The sequence below is a fragment of the Oncorhynchus clarkii genome, chromosome 30, assembly GCF_045791955.1.
Source record: "Oncorhynchus clarkii lewisi isolate Uvic-CL-2024 chromosome 30, UVic_Ocla_1.0, whole genome shotgun sequence".
NCBI lineage: Eukaryota > Metazoa > Chordata > Actinopteri > Salmoniformes > Salmonidae > Oncorhynchus > Oncorhynchus clarkii.
In genome coordinates this window covers 47,131,642-47,158,968 of record NC_092176.1, presented here as the reverse complement: position 1 = coordinate 47,158,968, position 27,327 = coordinate 47,131,642, and the positions used below count along the sequence as shown (strand labels likewise).

At 43.6% G+C, this 27,327-nt stretch overlaps 1 protein-coding gene across 1 annotated transcript in view; it reads right to left on the bottom strand.

Moving 5' to 3' along the window:
- Positions 1 to 27,327, bottom strand: part of LOC139389411 (death-associated protein kinase 1) — a 173,986-nt gene that overhangs the window by 98,067 nt on the left and 48,592 nt on the right. The window contains exons 4-5 of the mRNA XM_071136154.1: positions 5,711 to 5,932; positions 2,733 to 2,871 (exon numbers count right to left, since the gene is read on the bottom strand). Coding sequence (XP_070992255.1) covers positions 2,733 to 2,871; positions 5,711 to 5,932 — 361 coding nt within the window. The remainder of the gene's footprint in view (positions 1 to 2,732; positions 2,872 to 5,710; positions 5,933 to 27,327) is intronic.

Here is a 27,327-nt window from a genome sequence, read left to right as displayed (position 1 = left end):
TAGTATGTATAGTATTATGCAGTATGTGTAGTATGAGTTGTATGTATAGTAGTATGTAATATGAAATGTATGCCTGGTTTGGGTAGTATGAGTAGTATTACAGTATAAGTAGTATTATGTAATATGTGTAGAATGAGTAGAATGACTGGTATTATGTCGTATGTGCAGTATGAGTAGTATTATGTCTTGTAGTAAGAGTAGTATGTGAAGTAGTATGTGTAGTACATGTTGTATTATGTAGCATGTGTAATATGAGTAGTATTACGTAGTATGTTTAATTTGTGTAATATGAGTAGTATTCAGCAGTATGTGTAGCATTGTAGCATGTGTAATATATGTAGTATGTATAGTATTATGTATCATGTGTAGTATTATGTAGTATGTATAGTATTATGTAGCATGTGTAATATATGTAGTATGTATAGTATTATGTAGCATGTGTAGTATTATGTAGTATGAGTAGTATGATGTAGTATGAGTAGTATGTGTAATATGGTGTATGAGTAGTATGAGTATGAGTAGTATTATGTAATATGTGTAATATGAGCACAGTACAGTAATTTGAGTAGTGTTCAGTAGTATTATTAGTATTTAGTAATATGAGTAGTATTCAGTAGTATTATATAGTATGTGTAGTATTATATAGTATGTGTAATATTCAGTAATATGAGTAGTAGTATTACGTAGTATCACTAGTAGTATTACGTAGCATGCATAGTATTATGTAGTATGTAGTATTATGTAGTATGAGTAGCATGACATAGCATGAGTAGTATTATGTTGTATGAGTAGTATGTTGTATGAGTAGTAGAGTGTGTAGTACGAATAGTATTATATAGCATGATATAGTTTTATGTAGTATTATGTAGTATGAGTAGTATTATGTAGCATGCATAGTATTATATAGCATGAGTAGTATTATGTAGTGTGCATAGTATTACATAGTATGAGTAGTATTACGGTGTATGAGTAGTATTGTGTAGTATGAGTAGTATTATATAGCATGCGTGTGATTACGTAGTATTACGTAGTATGATTGGTAGTATGTATTATGTGTAGTATTATATGGTATTACGTAGTATGAGTAGTATTATGTTTTTCGAGTAGTATTATGTTGTACGAGTAGTATTATGTTGTACGAGTAGTATTATGTTGTATGAGTAGCAGAGTGTGTTGTGTGAGTAGTATTATATAGCATGAGTAATATTATGTAGCATGATTAGTTTTATGTAGTATGTGTAGTATGAGTAGAATTATGTAGTATGAGTAGTATTATGATGTATGAGTAGTATTATGTTGTATGTGTAGTAGAGTGTGTAGTATGAGTAATATTATATAGCATGAATTGTTTTATGTAGTATTATGTAGTATGTGTAGTATTATATAGTATGAGTAGTCTTATGTAGTATGTGTAGTATTATGTAGTATGAGTAGGATTATATAGTACGAGTAGAATTATGCGTAGCATGAGTTGTATTATGTAGTATGAGTAGTACTATATAGTATGAGTAGTATGAACAGTATTGTGTTATGTAGTATGTGCAGTATTATGTAGTAGAGTGTAGTGTGTGTAGTATGTATAGTAGAAGGTGTAGTATGAGTAGTGTTATGTAGCGGAGTAGTATTATGTAGTATGAGTAGTACTATATAGTATGAGTAGTGTGTGTGGTATGAACAGTATTATGTTACGTAGTACGTGCAGTATTATGTAGTATAGTGAAGTGTGTGTAGTATGTATAGTAGAAGGTGTAGTATGAGTAGTGTTATGTCGCAGAGTAGTATGAGTAGTATAGTATGCATAGTATAATGTGCAGTATTAGGCAGTATGATGTAGAATGTGTAGTATGAATAGTAGTGTATAGTATTATGTAGCATGTGTAGTATGAGTAGTCTTATGTAGTATGTATAGTATAATGTGTAGTATGTGTAGTATTATGTAGTATGAATATTATTGTGTAGTATTATGTAATATGTGTAGTATGAACATTATTGTGTAGTATTATGTAGTATGTGTAGTATGAGCATGATTGTGTAGTATTATGTAATATGTGTAGTATGAACATTATTGTGTGGTATTATGTACTATGTGTAGTATGAACATTATTGTGTAGTATTATGTAGTATGTGTAGTATGCGTAGTATTATGTAGTATGAGTTGTATGGTGTTGTATTACGTAGTATGTATAGTAGAATGTGTAGTATGAGAAGTATGAGTAGTATTATGCAATATGTGTAGTAGAGCAGTATTATGTAGGGTAGTATGTGTAGTATTAGTAGTTTGTGTAATTTGGGGATCATGTGACTGAAGCTGTCCTATAGTGTAGACCATGTTCATTCTTGAGTTTTTGGGGAAGCATGTTTAAATGATCACACTAAAACAAATGGGACATTTTGCAACACTGATTTGGAATTGAACTGATCAGAACCCTGATGTCGTCCACCAACTAACAACCGGATGTTCCGGCTGGAGACAGGCCAGAGTGTGATAAAAGCTCTGCCATTGATTAGTTGTGTCTGGTTTCAGTGCAGAGCAGAGTGGAGAGGACAGAACACATCACTGGAGTGGCCCTTGTAGCTGTGTGTGTGTGTGTGTGTGTGTGTGTGTGTATGTATGTGTACCTTGAGGTCAAAGGGTGTGTATGTGTACCTTGAGGTCAAAGGGTGTGTACGTGTAACTTAGAGGTCAAAGTGTGTGTATGTGTACCTTGAGGTCAAAGTGTGTGTATGTGTACCTTGAGGTCAAAGTGTGCAATGTGTTTGGAGTGTAGGTAGTGGACTCCGTCCAGAATCTGTTTGAGGAACTCAGTAGCCTCCTCTTCTGTTAGGGACTCCTTCTCTGCTAGCAAATTAAACAGTTCTCCACCAGCCACCCTAGAGGAGAGGAGGAGGAGAGGAGATCTTAGACAATACCTAATGTAGATACAATAAGCTAACAGCAGGCACTTCTATCAACCTAAGGCTTACTTCAGCCAATACCAACGAGTGGGTAACAACACATCAGTGCCATGAAGAAGGCAAGTGACAAAACTAGCACAGCTTGCAGTGACACCGGAGACGGCGTCATCGTGGCCGTGACACCGGACCGCTGGTCCTTTTCCTCGCGAGGAGGTGAGAGCAGAAGTCCAACCCTTCACCAGACAACCCTACACCAGACAACCCTACACCAGACAACCCTTCACCAGACAACCCTTCACCAGACAACCCTTCACCAGACAACCCTTCACCAGACAACCCTTCACCAGACAACCCTTCACCAGACAACCCTTCACCAGACAACCCTTCACCAGACAACCCTTCACCAGACAACCCTTCACCAGACAACCCTTCACCAGACAACCCTTCACCAGACAACCCTTCACCAGAGTCTAAAGAGATGGAGGCCATGAGGACAACCCTTCACCAGAGTCTAGAGAGATGGAGGCCATGAAGACAACCCTTCAGAGTCTAGAGAGATGGAGGCCATGAAGCCAACCCTTCCCCAGAGTCTAGAGAGATGGAGGCCATGAAGACAACCCTTCACCAGAGTCTAGAGAGATGGAGGCCATGAAGACAACCCTTCACCAGAGTCTAGAGAGATGGAGGCCATGAAGACAACCCTTCACCAGAGTCTAGAGAGATGGAGGCCATGAAGACAACCCTTCACCAGAGTCTAAAGAGATGGAGGCCATGAAGACAACCCTTCACCAGAGTCTAAAGAGATGGAGGCCATGAAGACAACCCTTCACCAGAGTCTAGAGAGATGGAGGCCATGAAGACAACCCTTCACCAGAGTCTAGAGAGATGGGGGCCATGAAGACAACCCTTCACCAGAGTCTAGAGAGATGGGGGCCATGAGGACAACCCTTCACCAGAGTCTAGAGAGATGGAGGCCATGAAGACAACCCTTCACCAGAGTGTACACTGGAATATATTACCTTTGGCACAGTTTATTTGACACATATATTGCCTTTTTATAAAACATTAGCGAATCACTGAGTAATGATTCAGTGAAGTGGCACTACTTGGGTCCTGGTCAAAAGGACCTAGGGCTCCATTTGGGATGACGACATGGTGCTCTCAGACTGGTGGCTGATATAGCAGGTCACTGTAATGACTACATTGTTGATGTTTTCCACCCTAAAAAAAAAGAGGATGGAAACAAGGTAGGAGGTAGCAGCCAACTGCAGAGGAAGCTGTGACAGGATAATAACACACTCAGCCAATCACAACACAGCGTTCAGTCACTTGACCACAAGTTGCCAAAACAACCTGTTTTTTTTGTTTTACGCTGGAACAGACTGGATATAGGGACTGGGTATAGGGACTGGGCATAGGGACTGGGCATAGGGACTGGATATAGGGACTGGGTATAGGGACTGGGTATAGGGACTGGGTATAGGGACTGGGTTTAGGGACTGGGTATAGGGACTGGGTATAGGGACTGGGTTTAGGGACTGGGTATAGGGACTGGGTATAGGGACTGGGTATAGGGACTGGATATAGGGACTGGATATAGGGACTGGATATAGGGACTGGGTATAGGGACTGGGTATAGGGACTGGGTATAGGGACTGGATATAGGGACTGGATATAGGGACTGGGTATAGGGACTGGGTATAGGGACTGGATATAGGGACTGGATATAGGGACTGGATATAGGGACTGGGTATAGGGACTGGGTATAGGGACTGGGTATAGGGACTGGATATAGTGACTGGGTATAGGGACTGGATATAGGGACTGGGTATAGGGACTGGGTATAGGGACTGGATATAGGGACTGGGTATAGGGACTGGGTATAGGGACTGGGTATAGGGACTGGATATAGGGACTGGGTTTAGGGACTGGGTATAGGGACTGGGTATAGGGACTGGGTATAGGGACTGGATATAGGGACTGGATATAGGGACTGGGTATAGGGACTGGATATAGGGACTGGGTATAGGGACTGGGTATAGGGACTGGGTATAGTGACTGGATATAGGGACTGGGTATAGGGACTGGATATAGGGACTGGGTATAGGGACTGGGTATAGGGACTGGGTATAGGACTGGGTATAGGGACTGGATATAAAACATTGGAAAGATTGGGACATGTTGCACAGGATCAATGGCATCAGTTTGACCCGTTTTAAGGAAAGGAAAAGCTGAGAAAACGATGAAACACGTTTCTGATAAGACTTCAGTTGGTCTTGGGTGCATTATGTGGTTGAAATACTGTCTACTTGGATAACAGTGTCAAAGATAACAAGTTACACACACTTTCTCAAGAGATTATCTTGGTAGAAGCCCTGGTAGAAACCCCACCTTCCATTGGTCTTTGGCACAGCGTATTGTAGTGGTACTGATGTGGTAACATCATTCACAGTGCTTAGATTTGACCTGTAATGGATTCTTCAAGCCAGAGAGTCCAGGTTAAAGCAGCCCCAACCATAACACTAGTTCACAAACTGGTTCTGATGAGAAAGCACCCCTAACTATGGCCTCAACCTTGATCTGTAACCAGTCTGGTCATTGGTTGTTGGGCGTCAAGAGGTCAGGGCGTCAGGGGGTCGGGCATCAGGCGTCAGGGGGTCGGGCGTCAGGGGGTCGGGCGTCAGGGGGTCGGGCGTCAGGGGGTCAGGCGTCATGGGGTCGGGCGTCAGAGGGGTCGGGCGTCAGGGGGTCGGGTGTCAGGGGGTCGGGTGTCAGGCGTCAGGGGCTCGGGCGTCAGAGGGGTCAGGGTACTCACAGTTCTAGTATGAGGATGACATCAGTCTTGTTCTCGAACACGTCGTGTAGCGTGATGGTGTTAGGGTGTTCAATCTCCTTCAGAATGCTGACCTCCCTCTCGATGTCTTCCCGGGTCACGCCACGCCGGCTCGACTTGCTCCGTCGCTTACGGATGAACTTAGCGGCATACTCCAGGCCAGAGCTAAGTTCACGACATTTCTTTACCACCGCAAACTGACCACTGCAGGACAAGGGGAGAGGAGATGGTCATAGAGTTAGACAGATAGAAACACACTGTTCACCATGAAATTAGTCTCAGATATAGTCTCAGTTATAGTCTCAGTTATAGTCTCAGTTATAGTCTCAAACTGACCACTGCAGGACAAGGGAGAGGAGATGGTCATAGAGTTAGACAGATAGAAACATACTGTTCACCATGAAATTAGTCTCAGATATAGTCTCAGATATAGTCTCAGTTAGTCTCAGTTAGTCTCAGTTAGTCTCAGTTAGTCTCAGTTAGTCTCAGTTAGTCTCAGTTATAGTCTCAAACTGACCACTGCAGGACAAGGGGAGAGGAGATGGTCATAGAGTTAGACAGATAGAAACATACTGTTCACCATGAAATTAGTCTCAGATATAGTCTCAGTTAGTCTCAGTTAGTCTCAGATATAGTCTCAGTTAGTCTCAGTTATAGTCTCAAACTGACCACTGCAGGACAAGGGGAGAGGAGATGGTCATAGAGTTAGACAGATAGAAACATACTGTTCACCATGAAATTAGTCTCAGATATAGTCTCAGTTAGTCTCAGTTATAGTCTCAGTTAGTCTCAGTTAGTCTCAGTTAGTCTCAGTTAGTCTCAGATATAGTCTCAGTTAGTCTCAGTTATAGTCTCAGTTAGTCTCAGTTAGTCTCAGATATAGTCTCAGTTAGTCTCAGTTAGTCTCAGATAAAGTCTCAGCTATGGTCTCAGCTCAGTAAGTCTCAGTTATAGTCTCAGCTATGGTCTCAGCTCAGTTAGTCTCAGTTATAGTCTCAGCTATAGTCTCAGCTCTGTTATAGTCTCAGCTATAGTCTCAGCTCTGTTATAGTCTCAGCTCAGTAAGTCTCAGTTATAGTCTCAGCTATGGTCTCAGCTCAGTTAGTCTCAGTTATAGTCTCAGCTATAGTCTCAGCTCTGTTATAGTCTCAGCTCAGTAAGTCTCAGCTATAGTCTCAGCTATGGTCTCAGCTCAGTTATAGTCTCAGCTATAGTCTCAGCTATGGTCTCAGCTCAGTTATAGTCTCAGCTCAGTTATAGTCTCAGCTCAATTATAGTCTCAGCTCAATTATAGTCTCAGTTAGTCTCAGTTATAGTCTCAGCTCTGTTATAGTCTCAGTTATAGTCTCAGCTCAGTAAGTCTCAGTTATAGTCTCAGCTATGGTCTCAGCTCAGTTAGTCTCAGTTATAGTCTCAGCTATAGTCTCAGCTCTGTTATAGTCTCAGCTCAGTAAGTCTCAGCTATAGTCTCAGCTATGGTCTCAGCTCAGTTATAGTCTCAGCTATAGTCTCAGCTATGGTCTCAGCTCAGTTATAGTCTCAGCTCAGTTATAGTCTCAGCTCAATTATAGTCTCAGCTCAATTATAGTCTCAGTTAGTCTCAGTTATAGTCTCAGCTCTGTTATAGTCTCAGTTATAGTCTCAGCTCAGTAAGTCTCAGTTATAGTCTCAGCTATGGTCTCAGCTCAGTTAGTCTCAGTTATAGTCTCAGCTATAGTCTCAGCTCTGTTATAGTCTCAGCTATAGTCTCAGTTATAGTCTCAGCTCAGTTATAGTCTCAGCTATAGTCTCAGCTATAGTCTCAGCTATAGTCTCAGCTCAGCTATAGTCTCAGCTCAGCTATAGTCTCAGCTCAGTTATAGTCTCAGATATGGTCTCAGATATAGTCTCAGATATACTCAGTTATAGTCTCAGCTCAGTTATAGTCTCAGATATGGTCTCAGATATAGTCTCAGATATAGTCTCAGTTATAGTCTCAGATATAGTCTCAGTTATAGTCTCAGCTCAGCTATAGTCTCAGCTCAGCTATAGTCTCAGCTCAGCTATAGTCTCAGCTCAGCTATAGTCTCAGCTCAGCCATAGTCTCAGCTCAGCTATAGTCTCAGCTCAGTTATAGTCTCAGCTATAGTCTCTGCTCAGCTATAGTCTCAGCTCAGCTATAGTCTCAGCTCAGCTATAGTCTCAGCTCAGCTATTGTCTTAGTTATAGTCTCAGCTCAGCTATAGTCTCAGCTCAGCTATAGTCTCAGCTATAGTCTCAGCTCAGCTATAGTCTCAGCTCAGCTATAGTCTCAGCTCAGCTATAGTCTTAGTTATAGTCTCAGCTCAGCTATAGTCTCAGCTCAGCTATAGTCTCAGCTCAGCTATAGTCTTAGTTATAGTATCACCAGATTCAATGATTTATCACCTCACTTATAGGGAAGGTCATAGCACTTACAAAAATGACTGATTGGCTGAGCAAAACTAATAATACAAATATTGTGGGAGCTGTTTTGTTAGACTTCAGTGCAGCTTTTGACATCACAATCTGCTGCTGGAAAAACGAGTGTTATGGCTTTACATGGGGGGGGGGGGGGGGGGGGGGGGGGTGTTGTATCTAGTGTGTGTATTTCTTTGTTGGCCTGGTATGGTTCCCATCAGAGGTAGCTGTTTAGCGTTGTCTCTGATTGGGGATCATATATAGGCAGCAATTTCTTCTTTATTGTTTTGTTATTCGGTTCTCTTCAAATAAAATCGACGCTGAGCTTTGGTCTGAGTATGATTACAACGACGATCGTGACACTTCATCACTACTTGTATTTATGAGAGGTATTGATTGACATGTTGAATGCACCAAGTTGTCTGTTTAAACTACTGGCGCACAGCTCAGACACCCATGCATACCCCACAAGACATGCCACCAGAAGTCTCTTCACAGTCCCCAGTCCAGAAGAGACTATGGGAGGGGCACAGTACTACATTCAGCCATGGTTGCGATGGGAAGGAGGAGGATACAGGGATGTACAGTTGAAGTCGGAAGTTTACATACACTTAGTCATTAAAACTAGTTTTTCAACCACTCCACAAATTTCTTGTTAACAAACTATAGTTTTGGCAAGTCGGTTAGGACATCTACTTTGTGCATGACAAGACATTTTTCCAACATTTGTTTACAGACAATTTATTTCACTTATAATTCACTGTATCACAATTCCAGTGGGTCAGAAGTTTACATACACTAACTGGACTGTGCCTTTAAACAGCTTGGACAATTCCAGAAAATGATGTCATGGCTTTAGAAGCTTCTGATAGGCTAATTGACATCATTTGAGTCAATTGGAGGTGTACCTGTGGATGTATTTCAAGGCCTACCTTCAGACTCAATGTCTCTTTGCTTGACATTATGGAAAAATCGAAAGAAATCAGCCAAGAACTCAGAAAATAAATTGTAGACCTCCACAAGTTTGGTTCCTCCTTGGGAGCAATTTCCAAACGCCTGAAGGTACCACGTTCATCTGTACAAACAATAGTACGCAAGTATAAACACAATGGGACCACACATCCTTCGTTCTGTCTCCTGGAGATGAATGTACTTTGCTGTGAAAAGTGCAAATCAATCCCAGAACAGCAGCAGAGGACCTTGCGAAGATGCTGAAGGAAACAGGTACAAAAGTATCTATATCAACAGTAAAACAAGTCCTATATCGACATAACCTGAAAGGATGCTCAGCAAGGAAGAAGCCACTGCTCCAAAACTGTCATAGAAAAGCCAGACTACGGTTTGCAACTGCACATGGGGACAAAGATCGTACTTTTTGGAGAAATGTCCTCTGCTCTAATGAAACAAAAATAGAACTGTTTGGCCATAATGACCATCGTTATGTTTGGAGGAAAGAGGGGGAGGCTTGCAAGCCGAAGAACACCATCCAAACCGTGAAGCACGAGGGTGGCAGCATCATGTTGTGGGGGTGCTGGTGCACTTCACAAAATAGCTGGCATCATGAGGGAGGAAGATTATGTGAATATATTGAGGCAACATCAAGACATCAGTCAGGAAGTTAAACCTTGGTCGCAAATGGGTCTTCCACATGGACAATGACCCCAAGCATACTTCCAAAGTTGTGGCAAAGTGGCTTAAGGAAAACAAAGTCAAGGTATTGGAGTGGCCATCACAAAGCCCTGACCTCAATCCTATAGAAAATATGTGGGCAGAACTGAAAAAGTGTATGCGAGCAAGGAGGCCTACAAACCTGACTCAGTTACACCAGCTCTGTCAGAAGGAATGGGCCAAAATTCACCCAACTTATTGTGGGAAGCTTGTGGAAGGCTAACCAAAATGTTTGACCCAAGTTAAACAATTTAAAGGCAATGCTACCAAATACTAATTGAGTATGTAAACTTCTGACCCACTGGGAATGTGATGAAAGAAATAAAAAGCTGAAATAAAACATTTTCTCTACTATTATTCTGACATTTTACATTCTTAAAATAAAGTGGTGAATCTAACTGACCTAAAACAGGGACTTTTTAAAAGGATTAAATGTCAGGAATTGTGAAAAACTGAGTTTAAAACCTCTTACTTCTACCCCCTCCTTTTTCGAACATTCTGTTAAAAATCGCGCAACTTTTCAGCGTCCTGCTACTCATGCCAGGAATATAGTATATGCATATGATTAGTATGTGTGGATAGAAAACACTCTGAAGTTTCTAAAACTGATTAAATCACGGCTGTGACTATAACAGATTGTGTGTTTCATTGAAAAACGCAAGAAAAACTGCTCTCTGAAAGCTAAAAATAATTTCCATAAGTCACTTTCATGGGTTGTTAAAAGGGGACAAAATTTAATATCGACCTGCATGCAATTCATACAGATTCCACACGATGTCGCCATTGTCGTCATTTTCAATGGAATTTTTTGTTGGAAAATCCAACTATCTGGATTCCGTTTCTTCCGGTCTCCACCAGGATGTTTTCAATGTGCACATTGGCAGCCATTGATTTGCAGACGAGGAGCGATTGAATATACATCGCCCTGTAATCATTTTGATAGATTATAAACGTTTACTAATACCTAAAGTTGGATTACAAAAGTATTTCGAAGTGTTTTGTGAAAGTTTATCGTCAACTTTTTTAATTTTAAAAAATGACGCAGCGTTTAAAAACGATGTTTTTTTCTGAATGACACAGCTTCCATAGAAAGCTATTTTGGGTATATATGGGCCGATTTAAACGAAAAAAAGACCCAATAGTGATGTTTATGGGGCATATAGGAGTGCCAAGAAAGAAGCTCGTCAAAGGTAATGAATGTTTTATATTTTATTTCTGCGTTTTGTGTAGCGCCGGATAAGCAAAGTCTTTGTTTACGTCGCATTCAGGCATTTTGAGGTGTTGCATGCTATCAGATAATAGCTTCTCATGCTTTCGCCGAAAAGCATTTTAAAAATCTGACTTGTTGGCTAGGTTCACAACGAGTGTAGCTTTAATTCAATACCCTGCTTGTGACTTTTGATTAAGGTTTGAGTTTTAACGAGTACATTTAGCATTTAGCGTAGCGCATTTGCATTTCCAGGTGTCTACTTGAGACATCTGCGTCTCAAGTAGGAGCAAGAAGTTAAATGTAATTGGCTAAGGTGTATGTAAACTTCCGACTTCAACAGTACAGGCCTTTCTCATGTTAATAGGAGCAGCAGTTGGTTCCCCAGAAGCTGCAGGCAGAGACCAGATTTTAGAAGAGACAAGGGAGGAGACTAGGGAGAGGCCTGCATGTCAATATGCTCTGAGAGGAACTGACATTCAAGTACACGATGAAACGGACTCAACTGTAAGACCGTATTTCAATCTCTCCTTCCTCATTAATTCATTAACCACTGTTTGTCTGACTGTAGAGAGCTGCATTCCCGTGGGCAACTGGCGTGACCTGCGGGCCCCGACATGCTGCGCGCAGGTGTGAGGTGGTCAGAGAAACTTCTAGATGAAAATATATTTTAGTCCCGCAGATTATTTTGAACATTTGTCTTTGTATGTGTTACTTAATGTAGTAAAGCATTATGCACAAACTAACATGATAATTCTGTATGTTGCAGACCAATGATTAAAATATATTTGAAGAGTATTAAAAAGGGGTAAGCCGTTAGTGACACTGACGGAGTTGACAGGATACTCAAAACAGACATATTTTTGCCTCTAAAAAAATAAATGTTCAATACAAGTCACTATAAAATTGATGATGTTTAGGTCAATCTCACCACGTATTTGGTCCATACCTGTAGCATCAGCTGGTAGAAACCCCCTCTCTCTAATACTACCCAGAGCAGCTGGCCCATCTAGCATATATCACAGTAGAATAGCATATCATTTTTATCTTTGCCTTGTGGCAATATTTAACTCATTGAAATGTGAATTATAGATCTGTAATTCTCAATGAAAGCCAGTCTAAGAATAGGTAGATCGGTTCTGTGTGTTTTTTCTATGCTTCCCTTTCTTAGGTTTTGTGTCTTTTATTTTCGTTTTTTTACACCAGCTTCAAACAGCTGAAACAACAATATTTCTGGTAATGGAAAATATATTTCACAGTGGTTTAGAAGGTATATTGATTCTTTACACGACACTCTATTTTTTCACATCAACTGAAATTAGGCAAACTATTAGAGAGTTCTAGCAACCAGGAAATGGAGGAGCAATTTCTGCATAGTAAACGTTTAATGCTTGCTGAGTAAACACACGCGCTGAGGAACACAGTCAGAGTGGTTTCCCTCTCCCCTGTCTAAAACACTCCCTGACAGCATTCTGTTTCTCCCTATCTGAAGCCAACAGTCAGAGGGATCAAGTTGCTTGTTCTCTTTTGTTTTGGGAATGGTTGTAGCCTCCAACTTGTTTCAAAAGAGCAACTGGAGAAGATGAGGGGAGGACAGAAAGGAAGTAGAGAGGAGAGACAAACAGCCTTTGAGTCAGCTGGTAGTTCAAATAGAGCTCTCAAACAGTCAGCTGGTAGTTCAAATAGAGCTCTACTCCAGTCAGCTGGTTGTTGTCTGTTTTTAAATAGAGCTCTACTCCAGTCAGCTGGTTGTTGTCTGTTTTTAAATAGAGCTCTACACCAGTCAGCTGGTTGTTGTTTAAATAGAGCTCTACTCCAGTCAGCTGGTTGTTGTTTAAATAGAGCTCTACACCAGTCAGCTGGTTGTTGTTTAAATAGAGCTCTACACCAGTCAGCTGGTTGTTGTTTAAATAGAGCTCTACACCAGTCAGCTGGTTGTTGTCTGTTTTTAAATAGAGCTCTACACCAGTCAGCTGGTTGTTGTCCGTTTTTAAATAGAGCTCTACTCGGGTCAGCTGGTTGTTGTCCGTTTTTAAATAGAGCTCTACTCCAGTCAGCTGGTTGTTGTTTAAATAGAGCTCTACACCAGTCAGCTGGTTCTTGTTTAAATAGAGCTCTACACCAGTCAGCTGGTTGTTGTTTAAATAGAGTTCTACGCACTATAAAAGGATACACATTTCTAACACTGCCATAACCTTGTCAAATCCTATGACCGCACAGTGGACCCCGCAGTGGACAGTGGACTCACCCTGAATGAGTCAAGATGTCTGACAATCGTTAACAACCTTAAAATCTGCACACAACGTGAACATTTTATCTGGGAGGTAACACAGTCTGTGGCCTTTAGAGAAACATGGGAGAGGGACTGTTCTTCAGGTTAATGGTCTTTACATTTTGATTGCAGTTTAACATACAGTACCAGTCAAAAGTTAGGACACCTACTAATTTCAGGGTTTTTCTTTATTTTGTACTATTTTCTACATTGTAGAATAACAGTGAAGACACCAAAACAATGAAATAACACATATGGAAACAGGTAGTAACCACAAATGTGTTGTGGCATTCTCTCAAACAGCTTCATGAGGAATGCTTTTCCAACAGTCTTGAAGGAGTTCCCACATATGCTGAGCACTTGTTGGCTGCTTTTCCTTCACCAGGCATACGACTTTCCCGAATTTGATCCTTTGTTCGTACCCCCCAGAGAAATGTAAATTATTCTGGAGGCTGCGCCAAAACACTGCCGTCGGAGAAGAAGTATTCAGAGTGGACTTCTAGTCCGACTCAGGAGGCATGCACACCATGCACAGCTTCCGAGTATATTACTTGCTAATGTTCAGTTTCTGGGTAATAAAGTAGACGAGCTCAGGGCGAGGATCTCCTTCCAGAGAGACATCAGGGATTGTAGCAAACTCTGTTTCACGGAAACATGGCTCTCTAGGGATATACTGTCCCCATCCATTCAGCCATCTGGGTTCTTAGTACATCATGCAGACAGGAATAAAGAACTCTCTGGGAAGAAGAAGGCCCTGTATGTTTCATGATTAACTAATCATGTTGCGATTGTAATAACATACATAAACTCAAGTCCTTTTGTTCACCCGACCTAGAATACCTCACTATCAAATGCCGACCGTATTACCGCCCAAGACAATTCTCTTCGTTTATAGTCACAGCAGTGTATATTCCCCCTCAAGCAGATACCACGACTGCCCTCAAAGAACTACACTGGACTTTATGCTAACAGAAAACTACATTTATTGTAGCTGGGGATTTTAACAAAGCAAATTTGAGGAAAACGGTACCGAAGTTCTACCAACACATTGACTGTAGTACTCGCTCTGCTAAAACATTGGACCACTACTCAACTTTCCGAAATACCTACAAGGCCCTCCGCCGCCCTCTCGGAAAATCTAATCAAGACTCCATTTTGCTCCTCCCTTCCTATAGGCAGAAACTCAAACAGTATATACCTGTGCTAAGATCTATTCTATGCTGTCTGACCAAACGGAATCCATGCTTCAAGATTGTTTTGATCACGGGGACTGGGATATGTTACGGGTAGCCTCAGAATAACATCGACGAATACACCGATACGGTGACAGAGTTCATCAGGAAGTGTATAGGAGATACTGTGACTATTAAAACCTAGGTGAGGGCCCTGGGAGAGTGGTGCCAGAAAAACAACCTCTCACTCAACTTCAACAAAACAAAAGGAGCTGATCGTGGACTTCAGGCAACAACAGAGGGAGCACCCCCCTATCCACATCGGCTGGACCGCAGTGGAGAAGGTGGAAAGCTTCAGGTTCCTCGGCGTACACATCACTGACAATCGGAAATGGTCCACCCACACAGACAGTGTGGTGAACAAGGTACAACAATGCCACGCAAACATCACTCAATCTAATATTTATATATTTCTTAATTGCATTCATTTACTTTTAGATGAGTGTGTATTGTTGTGAATAGTTAGATATTACTGCACTGTTGGAGCTAGGAACACAAGCATTTCACGACAATAACATCTGCTAAATGTGTATTTGACCAATACAATTTGATCACAAACATTCTATGAATTTATGGAAACCTTAAAATATCTATGTGCTCACAAAAAAACTAAAAAATTTGGCATTCTTCCTGGGGGTGTACAGTATATGTAAGCTTCCCTGAGACGGTTTCTCACAATTTGTACAGAAATTCTTTGGTTGTGTAAACCCACAGTTTCATCAGCTGTTCAGGTGGCTGGTCTCAAACGATCCCGCAGGTGAAGAAGCCGGACGTGGAGGCCCCGGGGCTGGCGTTGTTACACGTGGTCTGCAGTTGAGGCCGGCGGTTGGACGTCCTGCCAAATTCTCCAAAATGACCAAAATGACTAATGGCAGAACAATTAGCATTAAATACTCTGGCAACAGCTCTGGTGGACATTCCTGCAGTCAGCGTGCCAATTGCTTGCTCAATCAAAACTTGAGACATCCATGGCATTTTGTTGTGTGACAAAACTGCACATTTTATAGTGGTCTTTTATTGTCCCCAGCACAAGGTGCACCTGTGTAATGATCATGCTGTTTAATCAGCTTCTTGATATGCCACACCTGTCAAGTGGATGGATTATCTTGGCAAAGGAGAAATGCTCTCTGACAGGAATGTAAACAAATGTGTGAACAAAATTTGAGAAATAAGCTTTTTAATTTTGTTCAGTATATAAAACAAAGGGATGTTTGGTGTCTGGAAGGAGAGAGGACAGCTGGTTGTTCAGTATATAAAACAAAGGGATGTTTGGTGTCTGGAAGGAGAGTGGACAGCTGGTTGTTATCTGTGTTGTGGAGCTGTGAAACCAAGTCCTCAGGTTCAGAGAAGAAACAGATGTTTGCTTTAACCTGGTGTGTGTTTAGATTCCAGGCTAAGGTAGATACAGTGCCTTGCGAAAGTATTCGGCCCCCTTGAACTTTGCAACCTTTTGCCACATTTCAGGCTTCAAACATAAAGATATAAAACTGTATTTTTTTGTGAAGAATCAACAACAAGTGGGACACAATCATGAAGTGGAAATGTTGATTTATTTTTTTTTCGAGAGACATATGCAAAACAAGCTCTGAGGTTGGATGGAGAGCATTGTGGACTTGGCCATTCTAACACCTGGATATGTTTATTTATACCATTCCATTGTAGATTTTGCTTTATGTTACTACATTATCCAATGGTCCGAGAAATCTGTCCCTGCTGAAGAAAAGCAGGCCCAAACCATGATGCTGCCACCACCATGTTTGACAGTGGGGAAGTGTGAAGCTGTGTTGCTTTTATGCCAAACATAACGTTTTGCACAAAAAGTTCAATTTTGGTTTCATCTGACCAGAGCACCTTCTTCCACATTTGGAAGAAGGTGGCTTGTGGCAAACTAAACAACACTTTTTATGGATATCTTTAAGAAAGCCACTCTTCCATTAAGGCCATTTGTGCTGTTGTTGTCCACAGGAGCTGTAGATCTCTGCAGTTCATCCAGAGTGAACATGGGCCTCTTGGCTGCATCTCTGATCAGTATCTGAAAGTTTAGAGGGACGGCCAGGTCTTGGTAGATTTGCAGTGTTCTGCAATCGCTTGCACAGTGCTCCTTGGGATGTTTAAAGCTTGGGAAATCTTTTTGTATCCAAATCCGGCATTAAACTTCTTCACAACAGCGACTTACAGCTGTAAGTGCAGGTGCAGACTTGATTACACACAGGTGGGCATTAGTCATTTAGGTCAACATTGGTATTGAACTTCTGGAGAGAGTTTGCTGGGACTGAATAATTTTGCACGCCCAATTTTTCAGTTTTTGATTTGTTAAAAAAGTTTGAAATATCCAATAAGTGTCATTCCACTTCATGATTGTGTCCCACTTGTTGTTGATTCTTCACAAAAAAATACAGTTTTATATCTTTATGTTTGAAGCCTGAAATGTGGCAAAAGGTCGCAAAGTTCAAGGGGGCCGAATACTTTCGCAAGGCACTGTATATATGGCTATGGTAGCCAAGGTATTTATGGATATTTGGCTCTTTATGTGGCTGACACTGGACAAAACATTAGGAACACCTGCCATGGCAAAGACTGACCAGGTTAAAGCTATGATCCCTTATTGATATCACTTATTGATATCACTTAAATCCACTTCAATCAGTGTAGATGAAGGGAAGGAGAGGTTAAAGAAGGATTTTTAAGCCTTGAGACAATTGAGACATGGATTGTGTATGTGTGCCATTCAAAGGGTGAATTGGCAAGACTAAAAACATTTGAGTGCCTTTGAACAGGGTATGGTTGTAGGTACCAGGCGCACCGGTTTGTGTCAAGAACTGCACCGCAGCTGGGTTTTTCCCCACTCAACAATTTATCAAGTGTATCAAGAATGGTCCACCACCCAAAGGACATCCAGGCAACTTGACACAACTGTGGGAAGCGTTGGGGTCAACATGCTTTTGACACCTTGTAGAGTCCACACCCAGATGAATTGAGGCTGTTCTGAGGGCGAAAAGGGGAGTAACTAAATATTAGGAAGATGTTCCTAATGTTTTGTACACAGTGTGTGGCTCTCCTCCCCAGTCCTCAACGAGCTAACCCTTTATTACAGACAGGAATCCACTGAGCCCTGAGGTTTCTCTATATACCTGCAGATTCAGTCCAGTATTCCACAAGAGAACATCATCATCAAGGGAAGTTGTCCTTAATCAGATGCTCTACCAGTTTGTACCTGTTGACTCAGTAGAAGACGTTGGTGTTGCAACATTAGCCCCTATAATTGCTACACAGCATTCTCAACAGTGCTGTGCGTGTCTGCAGTGTGTCTGCTGCGTGTCAATGTCACTTATGGGTTGTGTTGAAAGCTGCAGGTCCCCCGCCTGGCCACTATTTAGGGACAGAGGAAGACAGCAGATAAACTAGGCAGGTGTGTGTGTGTGTGTGTGTGTGTTTATGTGTCCATTTTCCAAAACATGAGTTGGTATTTTCCAGGTGGAGTTGTGTTTTCCACGACAACGCTGGCCAGCACCCATCCTCCACACTACCAGCTCTCATCCTCCACACTACCAGCTCCCACAACAATACTGGCCAGCTCCCACGACAACGCTGGCCAGCACCCATCCTCCACACTACCAGCTCTCATCCTCCACACTACCAGACAACGACAACTGGCCAGCACCCATCCTCCACACTACCAGCTCTCATCCTCCACACTAACAGCTCCCACAACAATACTACTGGCCAGCACCCACGACAACGCTGGCCAGCACCCACGACAACGCTGGCCAGCACCCACGACAACGCTGGCCAGCACCCACGACAACGCTGGCCAGCACCCACGACAACCCTGGCCAGCTCCAACGGTAACACTGTCAATCCCACGGTAGCACTGCTAGTACCCACGGTAACGGTGAGATATAGATAAGGAATGACTCTGGCTTGCCTCCCAGAAACTAACACCATAGACAGACAGACAGACAGACAGACAGACAGACAGACAGACAAGTGCTGCTAGACAGACAAATCAGGCCTCGCGTCCACAGTGCTTTTAGACTTGCTGTTTTGTGGTTAAGGTAGGGGTCTACATAACAGTGAGGTGGGGGGGGTGGGGAGGAGGGAAAGCAGCTGGAGAGAGGGGGAGGCAAGGGGACCCAACCTCCTAATCTCTGGCCTCAATCTGTGGTAATCCATACAGCTATCATATAACGAAAGACAGACAGACAGACTGACTGACTGGACTGGTGTGTACAGGGCAACAAAAAACCATTTTAAAGCAGCTGCTCTGAAATGCCAGTATGTGGCTATTGTTCTGACACTCTCCACAAACTGTTCAGTGGTTCTCAACCTCTGTGGGTTACTGTATCCCCTGCAGTACCACCAGGGCAATACGCCAGGGTGAGAAGTACTGTTCTGATTCACAGAACATTAAAAGGTATATCAGTTTTATATTTATTGTGGATCCCCATTAGTTCCTGCCAAGGCAGCAGCTACTCTTCCTGGGGTTTATTATGGATCCCCATTAGTTCCTGCCAAGGCAGCAGCTAATCTTCCTGGGGTTTATTATGGATCCCCATTAGTTCCTGCCAAGGCAGCAGCTACTCTCCCTGGGGTTTATTATGGGTCCCCATTAGTTCCTGCCAAGGCAGCAGCTACCCTTCCTGGGGTTTATCAAGGATCCCTGTTAGTTCCTGCCAAGGCAGCAGCTACTCTTCCTGGGGTTTATTATGGATCCCCATTAGTTCCTGCCAAGGCAGCAGCTACTCTCACAGGGGTTTATTATGGGTCCCCAATAGTTCCTGCCAAGGCAGCAGCTACCCTTCCTGGGGTTTATCAAGGATCCATGTTAGTTCCTGCCAAGGCAGCAGCTACTCTTCCTGGGGTTTATTATGGATCCCCATTAGTTCCTGCATAGGCAGCAGCTACTCTTCCTGGGGTTTATTATGGATCCCTGTTAGTTCCTGCCAAGGCAGCAGCTACTCTTCCTGGGGTTTATTATGGATCCCTGTTAGTTCCTGCCAATGCAGCAGCTACTCTTCCTGGGGTTTATTATTAACTCAGTAACACTAACTATATAGTAACTCTACAGTAATCCTGCAGTAACCCTGCAGTAACCCTGTAGTAACCCTACAGTAACCCTACAGTAACCCTGCAGTAACCCTAAAGTAACCCTAAAGTAACCCTGTAGTAACTCTACAGTAACCCAGTAGTAACCCTACAGTAACCCTACAGTAACCCTATAGTAACCCGATAGTAACCCTACAGTAACCCAGTAGTAACCCTACAGTAACCCTACAGTAACCCTATAGTAACCCGATAGTAACCCTACAGTAACCCTATAGTAACCCCATAGTAACCCTACAGTAACCCCATAGTAACCCCACAGTAACCCTGTAGTAACCCTACAGTAACCACATAGTAACCCTACAGTAACCCCATAGTAACCCTACAGTAACCCTACAGTAACCCCATAGTAACTCTATAGTAACCCTATAGTAACCCTATAGTAACTCTATAGTAACCCTGTAGTAACCCTATAGTAACCCTACAGTAACCCTATAGTAACCCCGTAGTAACCCTATAGTAACCCTAACTCTACAGTAACCCCATAGTAACCCTATAGTAACTCTACAGTAACCCCGTAGTAACCCTATAGTAACCCTACAGTAACCCTATAGTAACCACGTAATAACCCTATAGTAACCCTACAGTAACCCCATAGTAACCCTATAGTAACCCTGTAGTAACCCTATAGTAACCCTAACTCTACAGTAACCCTATAGTAACCCAATAGTAACTCTACAGTAACCCCATACTAACCCTACAGTAACCCCGTAGTAACCCTGTAGTAACCCTGTAGTAACCCTACAGTAACCCTGTAGTAACCCCATAGTAACCCTACAGTAACCCTGTAGTAACCATGTAGTAACCCTATAGTAACTATATAGTAACCCTACAATAACCCTATAGTAACCCTACAGTAACCCCATAGTAACCCTACCATAACCCCTAATAGCCCAGTCTATTACAGACAACTGCACCGTGTCTCCTCCCATGTAGCCCAGTCTACTACAGACAACTGCACCGTGTCTCCTCCCATGTAGCCCAGTCTATTACAGACAACTGCACCGTGTATGTCCTCCCATGTAGCCCAGTCTATTACAAGACATGTAGCCCAGTCTATTACAGACAACTGCAACGTGTGTCTCCTCCCATGTAGCCCAATCTATTACAGACAACTGCATGTAGCCCAGTCTACAGTCTATTACAGACAACTGCACCGTGTGTCTCCTCCCATGTAGCCCAGTCTATTACAGATAACTGCACCGTATCTCTCCTCCCATGTAGCCCAGTCTATTACAGACCCAGTCTACCGTGTGTCTCCTCCCATGTAGCCCAGTCTATTACAGACTATTACAGACAACTGCACCGTGTCTCCTCCCATGTAGCCCAGTCTATTACAGACAACTGCACCGTAGCCCAGTACAGATAACTGCACCGTGTGACTCCCCATGTAGCCCAGTCTATTACAGACGAGTGTACATGTAACTGCACCGTGTCTCCTCCCATGTAGCCCAGTCTATTACAGACAACTGCACCGTGTTCTCCTCCCATGTAGCCCAGTATACAGTCTATTACAGACAACTGCACCGTGTGTCTCCTCCCATGTAGCCCAGTCTATTACAGACAACTGCACCGTGTTCTCCTCCCATGTAGCCCAGTCTATTACAGACAACTGCACCGTGTTTCTCCTCCCATGTAGCCCAGTCTATTACAGACAACTGCACCGTGTTTCTCCTCCCATGTAGCCCAGTCTATTACAGACAACTGCACCGTGTTTCTCCTCCCATGTAGCCCAGTCTATTACAGACAACTGCACCATGTTTCTCCTCCCATGTAGCCCAGTCTATTACAGACAACTGCACCATGTTTCTCCTCCCATGTAGCCCAGTCTATTACAGACAACTGCACCATGTTTCTCCTCCCATGTAGCCCAGTCTATTACAGACAACTGCACCATGTGTCTCCTCCCATGTAGCCCAGTCTATTACAGACAACTGCAACGTGTGTCTCCTCCCATGTAGCCCAATCTATTACAGACAACTGCACCGTGTCTCCTCCCATGTAGCCCAGTCTACAGTCTATTACAGACAACTGCACCGTGTGTCTCCTCCCATGTAGCCCAGTCTATTACAGACAACTGCACCGTGTCTCCTCCCATGTAGCCCAGTCTATTACAGACAACTGCACCGTGTGTCTCCTCCCATGTAGCCCAGTCTATTACAGACAACTGCACCGCGTGTCTCCTCCCATGTAGCCCAGTCTATTACAGACAACTGCACCATGTTTCTCCTCCCATGTAGCCCAGTCTATTACAGATAACTGCACCGTATCTCTCCTCCCATGTAGCCCAGTCTATTACAGATAACTGCACCGTATCTCTCCTCCCATGTAGCCCAGTCTATTACAGACAACTGCACCGTGTCTCCTCCCATGTAGCCCAGTCTACAGTCTATTACAGACAACTGCACCGTGTGTCTCCTCCCATGTAGCCCAGTCTATTACAGACAACTGCACCGTATCTCTCCTCCCATGTAGCCCAGTCTATTACAGACAACTGCACCGTGTGTCTCCTCCCATGTAGCCCAGTCTATTACAGACAACTGCACCGTGTCTCCTCCCATGTAGCCCAGTCTATTACAGATAACTGCACCGTGTGACTCCTCTCATGTAGCCCAGTCTATTACAGACGAGTGTACCGTGTCTCCTCCCATGTAGCCCAGTCTATTACAGACGAGTGTACCGTGTCTCCTCCCATGTAGCCCAGTCTATTACAGACAACTGCACCGTGTTCTCCTCCCATGTAGCCCAGTTAACAGTCTATTACAAACAACTGCACCGTGTTTCTCCTCCCATGTAGCCCAGTCTATTACAGACAACTGCACCATGTTTCTCCTCCCATGTAGCCCAGTCTATTACAGACAACTGCACCATGTTTCTCCTCCCATGTAGCCCAGTCTATTACAGACAACTGCACCGTGTGTCTCCTCCCATGTAGCCCAGTCTATTACAGACAACTGCACCGTGTTTCTCCTCCCATGTAGCCCAGTCTATTACAGACAACTGCACCGTGTTTCTCCTCCCATGTAGCCCAGTCTATTACAGACAACTGCACCGTGTTTCTCCTCCCATGTAGCCCAGTCTATTACAGACAACTGCACCGTGTTTCTCCTCCCATGTAGCCCAGTCTATTACAGACAACTGCACCATGTTTCTCCTCCCATGTAGCCCAGTCTATTACAGACAACTGCACCATGTTTCTCCTCCCATGTAGCCCAGTCTATTACAGACAACTGCACCATGTTTCTCCTCCCATGTAGCCCAGTCTATTACAGACAACTGCACCATGTGTCTCCTCCCATGTAGCCCAGTCTATTACAGACAACTGCAACGTGTGTCTCCTCCCATGTAGCCCAATCTATTACAGACAACTGCACCGTGTCTCCTCCCATGTAGCCCAGTCTACAGTCTATTACAGACAACTGCACCGTGTGTCTCCTCCCATGTAGCCCAGTCTATTACAGACAACTGCACCGTGTCTCCTCCCATGTAGCCCAGTCTATTACAGACAACTGCACCGTGTGTCTCCTCCCATGTAGCCCAGTCTATTACAGACAACTGCACCGTGTGTCTCCTCCCATGTAGCCCAGTCTATTACAGACAACTGCACCATGTTTCTCCTCCCATGTAGCCCAGTCTATTACAGACAACTGCACCGTGTCTCCTCCCATGTAACCCAGTCTATTACAGACAACTGCACCGTGTTTCTCCTCCCATGTAGCCCAGTCTATTACAGACAACTGCACCGTGTGTCTCCTCCCATGTGTAGACAACTGCACCGTGTTTCTCCTCCCATGTAACCCAGTCTATTACAGACAACTGCACCGTGTTTCTCCTCCCATGTAGCCCAGTCTATTACAGACAACTGCACCGTGTTCTCCTCCCATGTAGCCCAGTCTATTACAGACAACTGCACCATGTTTCTCCTCCCATGTAGCCCAGTCTATTACAGACAACTGCACCGTGTCTCCTCCCATGTAGCCCAGTCTATTACAGACAACTGCACCGTGTCTCCTCCCATGTAGCCCAGTCTATTACAGACAACTGCACCGTGTTTCTCCTCCCATGTAGCCCAGTCTATTACAGACAACTGCACCGTGTCTCCTCCCATGTAGCCCAGTCTATTACAGACAACTGCACCATGTTTCTCCTCCCATGTAGCCCAGTCTATTACAGACAACTGCACCGTGTTTCTCCTCCCATGTAGCCCAGTCTATTACAGACAACTGCACCGTGTTTCTCCTCCCATGTAGCCCAGTCTATTACAGACAACTGCACCGTGTCTCCTCCCATGTAGCCCAGTCTATTACAGATAACTGCACCGTGTGTCTCCTCCCATGTAGCCCAGTCTATTACAGACAACTGCACCGTGTGTCTCCTCCCATGTAGCCCAGTCTATTACAGACAACTGCACCGTGTTTCTCCTCCCATGTAGCCCAGTCTATTACAGACAACTGCACCGTGTCTCCTCCCATGTAGCCCAGTCTATTACAGACAACTGCACCATGTTTCTCCTCCCATGTAGCCCAGTCTATTACAGACAACTGCACCGTGTTTCTCCTCCCATGTAGCCCAGTCTATTACAGACAACTGCACCGTGTTTCTCCTCCCATGTAGCCCAGTCTATTACAGACAACTGCACCATGTTTCTCCTCCCATGTAGCCCAGTCTATTACAGACAACTGCACCGTGTCTCCTCCCATGTAGCCCAGTCTACAGTCTATTACAGACAACTGCACCATGTTTCTCCTCCCATGTAGCCCAGTCTATTACAGACAACTGCACCATGTTTCTCCTCCCATGTAGCCCAGTCTATTACAGACAACTGCACCGTGTCTCCTCCCATGTAGCCCAGTCTATTACAGACAACTGCACCGTGTCTCCTCCCATGTAGCCCAGTCTATTACAGACAACTGCACCGTGTTTCTCCTCATGTCCTCCCATGTAGCCCAGTCTATTACAGACAACTGCACCATGTTTCTCCTCCCATGTAGCCCAGTCTATTACAGACAACTGCACCGTGTCTCCTCCCATGTAGCCCAGTCTATTACAGACAACTGCACCGTGTCTCCTCCCATGTAGCCCAGTCTATTACAGACAACTGCACCGTGTCTCCTCCCATGTAGCCCAGTCTATTACAGACAACTGCACGCCAGTTGCCCACGGGAATGCAGCTCTCTACAGTCCAAACAGTGGTTAATGAATGAATGAGGAAGGAGAGATTGAAATACGGTCTTACAGTGAGTCCGTTTCATCGTGTACTTGAATGTCAGTTCCTCTCAGAGCATATTGACATGCAGGAGTCTCCTCCCTTGTCTCTTCTAAAATCTGGTCTCTGCCTGCAGCTTCTGGGGAACCAACTGCTGCTCCTATTAACATGAGAAAGGCCTGTATCATCCTCCTCCCCATCTCAACCACCACATATTTAAAGTACAACATCCGTGTGTGTGTGTGTGTGTGTGGAGTTCATATCTTATGGAACAGAGACACACAAGACATATTTAAAAACAGATAGAAAATAACATTTTACTGCATCAGTTACTTAATGTGGCTGTATGTAGTATTGTGCCCCTCCCATAGTCTGTTCTGGACTTGGGGACTGTGAAGAGACCTCTGGTGGCATGTCTTGTGGGGTATGCATGGGTGTCTGAGCTGTGTGCCAACAGTTCAGACAGCTCTGTAAAATACCTCTCATAAATACAAGTAGTGATGAAGTCAATCACTCCTCCACTTTGAGCCAGGAGAGACTGACAAGCATATTATTAATATTAGGACCTGCCTTGTTGATAGTGTTGTTAAGATAGTGTTGTAGAAACTAGGGCCTGTAGGACCTGCCTTGTTGATAGTGTTGTTAAGAAGGTAGAAACTAGGGCCTGTAGGACCTGCCTTGTTGATAGTGTTGTTAGGTAAAAACTAGGACCTGCCTTGTTGATAGTGTTGTTAAGAAGGTAGAAACTAGGACCTGTAGGACCTGCCTTGTTGATAGTGTTGTTAACAAGGTAGAAACTAGGGCCTGTAGGACCTGCCTTGTTGATAGTGTTGTTAAGAAGGTAGAAACTAGGACCTGCCTTGTTGACAGTGTTGTTAAGAAGGTAGAAACTAGGGCCTGTAGGACCTGCCTTGTTGATAGTGTTGTTAAGAAGGTAGAAACTAGGGCCTGTAGGACCTGCCTTGTTGATAGTGTTGTTAAGAAGGTAGAAACTAGGACCTGTAGGACCTGCCTTGTTGATAGTGTTGTTAAGAAGGTAGAGGGCCTGTAGGACTAGAAGGGAAACTAGGACCTGTAGGACCTGCCTTGTTGATAGTGCTGTTAAGAAGGTAGAAACTAGGACCTGCCTTGTTGATAGAGTTGTTAAGAAGGTAGAAACTAGGGCCTGTAGGACCTGCCTTGTTGATAGTGTTGTTAAGAAGGTAGAAACTAGGACCTGCCTTGTTGATAGTGTTGTTAAGAAGGTAGAAACTAGGACCTGTAGGACCTGCCTTGTTGATAGTGTTGTTAAGAAGGTAGAAACTAGGGCCTGTAGGACCTGCCTTGTTGATAGTGTTGTTAAAAAGGTAGAAACTAGGGCCTGTAGGACCTGCCTTGTTGATAGTGTTGTTAAGAAGGTAGAAACTAGGGCCTGTAGGACCTGCCTGCCTTGTTGATAGTGTTGTTAAGAAGGTAGAAACTAGGGCCTGTAGGACCTGCCTTGTTGATAGTGTTGTTAAGAAGGTAGAAACCTGCCTAGGGCCTGTAGGACCTGCCTTGTTGATAGTGTTGTTAAGAAGGTAGAAACTAGGGCCTGTAGGACCTGTCTTGTTGATAGTGTTGTTAAGAAGGTAGAAACTAGGGCCTGTAGGACCTGCCTTGTTGATAGTGTTGTTGATAAAAAGGTAGAAACTAGGGCCTGTAGGACCTGCCTTGTTGATAGTGTTGTTAAGAAGGTAGAAACTAGGGTCTGTAGGACCTGCCTTGTTGATAGAGTTGTTAAGAAGGTAGAAACTAGGGCCTGTAGGACCTGCCTTGTTGATAGTGTTGTTAAGAAGGTAGAAACTAGGGCCTGTAGGACCTGCCTTGTTGATAGTGTTGTTAAGAAGGTAGAAACTAGGGTCTGTAGGACCTGCCTTGTTGATAGTGTTGTTAAGATGGTAGAAACTAGGACCTGTCGGACCTGCCTTGTTGACAGTGTTGTTTAGAAGGTAGAGTAGCGCTGTATTATGGACAGACTTCTCCCCATCTCAGCTACTGTTGTATCAATATGTTTGACCATTACAGTTTACAATCCAGGGTTACTCCAAGCAGTTTAGTCATCTCAACTTGCTCAATTTCCACATGATTTATTACAATATTTAGTTGAGGTTTAGGGTTTAGTGAGTGTTTTGTTCCAAATACAATGCATTTAGATTTTGAAGTATTTAGGACTAACTTATTCCACCCATTCAGAAACTGTCTGCAGCTCTTTGTTAAGTGTTGAAGTCCTTTCAGTTGTTGTAGTAGGTGACTTCTATAGTGCTAAGTCACCCTCATTTGTTATTTCACCTTTATTTAACCAGGTAGGCTAGTTGAGAACAAGTTCTCATTTACAATTGCGACCTGGTCAAGATAAAGCAAAGCAGTGCGACACAAACAACAACACAGAGTTACACATGGAGTAAAACAAACATACAGTCAATGATACAGTAGAAAAAGTCTATATACAGTGTGTGCACATGAGGTAGGATA